The 3,087-nt window shown below is 69.7% G+C and overlaps 1 protein-coding gene across 1 annotated transcript in view; it reads left to right on the top strand.

Annotated features, from left to right (window-relative positions):
* The first annotated feature begins 1,537 nt into the window (after nucleotides 1-1,537).
* The window catches only part of KLF8 (Kruppel like factor 8), a 4,412-nt gene continuing 2,862 nt past the window's right edge, over nucleotides 1,538-3,087 (top strand). The window contains exons 1-2 of the mRNA XM_026086344.1: nucleotides 1,538-2,096; nucleotides 2,817-2,832. Of these exons, the coding sequence (XP_025942129.1) occupies nucleotides 1,576-2,096; nucleotides 2,817-2,832 (537 nt within the window). The 5' untranslated portion in view covers nucleotides 1,538-1,575. The remainder of the gene's footprint in view (nucleotides 2,097-2,816; nucleotides 2,833-3,087) is intronic.

The raw sequence follows: 3,087 nt of genomic DNA, 5'->3' as shown, positions 1-3,087 counted from the left end.
GGGGTGTGGGATTGCGGGGGGAGGAGGCGCGCGTGACTTCCTGCTCGGGCCCCCGGGCGGCTGGGGTCACGGGGAGGCTAGGTCACCAGCGCCGTGAGTTTGCTGGGCCTCTGCCCGCCCCGGGGTGGGGCTGGTGCCTCTCCCCTCGCTCGCTCGCTCGCGCGCGGCGCGGGCATCGCAAAGCGAGCTTGGATGGCTGCCCGGCCTCCGGCGTGGGGGGGCCCTTCTCCCCCCTCCTCCTCCTCTTCCTCCTCCTCCTCCTCCTCCGCGGGCGCCCTGCCAGGCGGTGCCAGCTGCCGCTGCCACTGAGCCCTGCTGCCGCCGCCGCCCCGGGCCCCCAGCGGGCCGGCCGGCTGCCTCGCCGCACCTGGGCCGCCCTCCGTCTTTCCCCCCGGCCGCCCAACCTTTCCGGCTGAACCARGGCTGCTGCTCCCGGCCCTGCTGAGCGCCGCCCTCCTGCCGCCCCGTGCCGGGGCGATGGGCGCAGCGGCGCCGCCCGGCTCCTGACCCTTCCCCTTCCGTCAAGGCCTGGGGTTGGCGAGGGCCCGGCGTGGGGATGGGACTTGTGCCTGGCGGGGAGCGCCCGCACCCCCCCCCCCGCGGTCCTGAGCACCGGCCCTCGTTCGGGGGGCTGGAGAGGTGCCGCTGATTTGGGCAGGGGGGTTCGGCCGGGCTCTTGGTGCCGGCGGAGGTGGACGCGCACTTGGCACCGGTCGCCTTGGTCCCGTGGCCCCAGAAGAGCAGGGGTGGCCAGGGTGGGACTGCAGCCTCGCCTCGGGGCGCCGCGTTGTCCCTCCTCCCCAAGCCTTGAAACGCGAGGGGGGGGCGCTGGGCCGGCGCTGCCTCCCCCCCCCCCCGTGCCTGTTCCTGCCGGGGCCTCGCTCCTTGGGCCGACGCCAGCCCGGCGCCCTTGTGTTGCGCGAGGACGACGGCCACCTCTCCTCCGGCCTTGGCAAAAGCTTGGGATCTCTCGGCTCCCCCCGCCGGCCTCCCCCTCCGTGCCCATTGGGGGCCCGGCTTGCTTTTGGGGTGGTCCTTGTGGCAGCATCCCGAATCGGGGCGCTCCGGGGCTGCTCCCAGGGCCGTTTGCGGGTGCCTCGGGCAGCGGAGGGGCTCTGCCGCCGCCGTGCCGGCCCCACGGAGAGGGGGCAGCCCGTGCAGGCGGGTTTYGGGACGCGCCTGGGTTGCTTCCCCCTCCCTGCGCCTTGCTGCGTTGAAAGGCCTGGTCGATAACGGTTTAGCAGTTAATTAGCAAGGGGATTTGGGGGAGGGCGGCGTGAGTAAGCGGTGTGTGGAGGGGTTTCTCTCTGCTCTCTGTTGGGGAGAGAAAGCGGTAACCAAGCCTGGCTTCAGCCTGGCTTGCTGCTGCCAGCCAGGCCACCCAGGAGCAGGGAGGATTCAAGGCTGCCTGCTGGTCTGGGCAGCGCGGTCTTCGGGGTGGGCTCCCAGCTGTGCCTCGGTTTCCCTACGGGGACCAGATCATCTTYCTCTTCCCTCTTTCTCATGGACTGTTTGGTTTCTTCTTGTGTCTCCTTGCAGACCGGCGGGTCAGGCCACGCGAAAACGGCACCCAAGATGAGCTCGTCGTCGCTCCTGGCCGAGGGCCCCATCGACCCACCCGTGCTGCTCTCGGACATCAAAACGGAGCCCCCCGAGGAGCTGCTGGCCAGTGACTGCAGCCAGCCGCAAGCCGAACCTGTGGACCTGTCCCTCAACAAGTCGAAGCCCTTGGTGCCAGTGGCACCCCCGCCCCCTGTCTCGGTCCAGTCCTCGCCCATGCTGGTGGCTCCCCCCATCCCGGCGCCCACGGTGTCCATCTCGCCCTCGGGCCTGAGCTCCACCTCCGCCATCCCGGCTGTCCTGTCTCCTGGCTCCATCCTGGCATCCACGCAGGGCAGCGGCGGGCAGCAAATCCTCCACGTCATCCACACCATCCCCTCCGTCAATTTGCCCAGCAAGATGGGCAACCTACAGACTATCCCTGTGGTGGTGCAGTCCCTGCCCGTTGTCTACACCACCATGCCCACAGACGGTGTGACCGCCATCACCGTCCCGCTCATCGGGGGCGACGGCAAGAACGCCGGGTCCGGTAAGGCGTGCATGGCCGTTTGCATGGGGGAAGCCGGAAACTTTCTGGGCCCTGCTCATGGAGCAGCACCTTTGGTGGTCCTTGGCACCCTCCTCGCCCGGGGCATGGGGAAGGGTGCGGAGCTCTTGGGAAGGGGGCTGGATCCCAGGCACGGAGGAGGGCGAGGAGCCTGGCACGTGTGGTGGGTCTCACCTTGGGTGAGCGGAGGAGGGTGTTGCTGGGGGGCAGGGTCCGCCTTCTCCCCGGTAGGGTGCAACCAGGAGACCCCCGCTCCTTCCTCACGTCATCCGGGTGCCCAGGCGGAGGTGGGTATCGGGCGTTTTCCCCCAGAGGGATGCTGTTTTTCCCCCCGGGGGTGCCCCGAGGTCTGTCCCTGCATCCCCCACGTGTGCCAGGGACTGGCTTGGCAGGGCCCCGGCACGGGGGCCATCCACGTGCCACGGGGAGGGCAGGGGACACGGGCCGGTGCCGCCCGCCCGCCGTGCCTCCCGCTGTTGGCAGGGTGCCCGCCCTTCCCCCTTGCGGTCTGCAGAGCAGCTCTGGTTTCAGTTAAACTGGCTCCCCCCCCTGCTCCCCATATCCCCCCCCTTTCCCCTTCCCCAGGACAATTCCAGCTTCCCGTCATGAGAAGTCCCCAGCGTTTCTTATCGGGGGGCCTGGCCTGGATCTCTGCTCCTCTGGGAACGGGGTGGCACCTGGCAGAGGAGGGGCAGGCAGCTGAAAGGAGGCAGCCCCCAGCAATGGGCGAAGGTGCGATGGGGGAATAGGGCAGAGGCTGGTATCCCAAATTCCCACGTCCTGCCGGGGGCTGAGGCCAGGCCGTGGGCAGGGGATAGGTAGCGGCGCCCTGAGCTGTGCCGACTCGGAGGTCTTTCCCCRCCACTGCCAGGGGTGCCCCCCAGTAGCCCTGTGCCAACGTGCCCTGCGGACACCGGGAAGCCTCCGGCACACCTCTAGGCAGGGCATCTCCCTTGCCCCCAGCTTGATTTTATTTTGTT

This window comes from Apteryx rowi, unplaced genomic scaffold (genome assembly GCF_003343035.1).
Source record: "Apteryx rowi isolate R43461 unplaced genomic scaffold, aptRow1 scaffold_69, whole genome shotgun sequence".
Classification (NCBI taxonomy): domain Eukaryota; kingdom Metazoa; phylum Chordata; class Aves; order Apterygiformes; family Apterygidae; genus Apteryx; species Apteryx rowi.
This window is presented reverse-complemented; position numbering and strand designations above follow the sequence as displayed.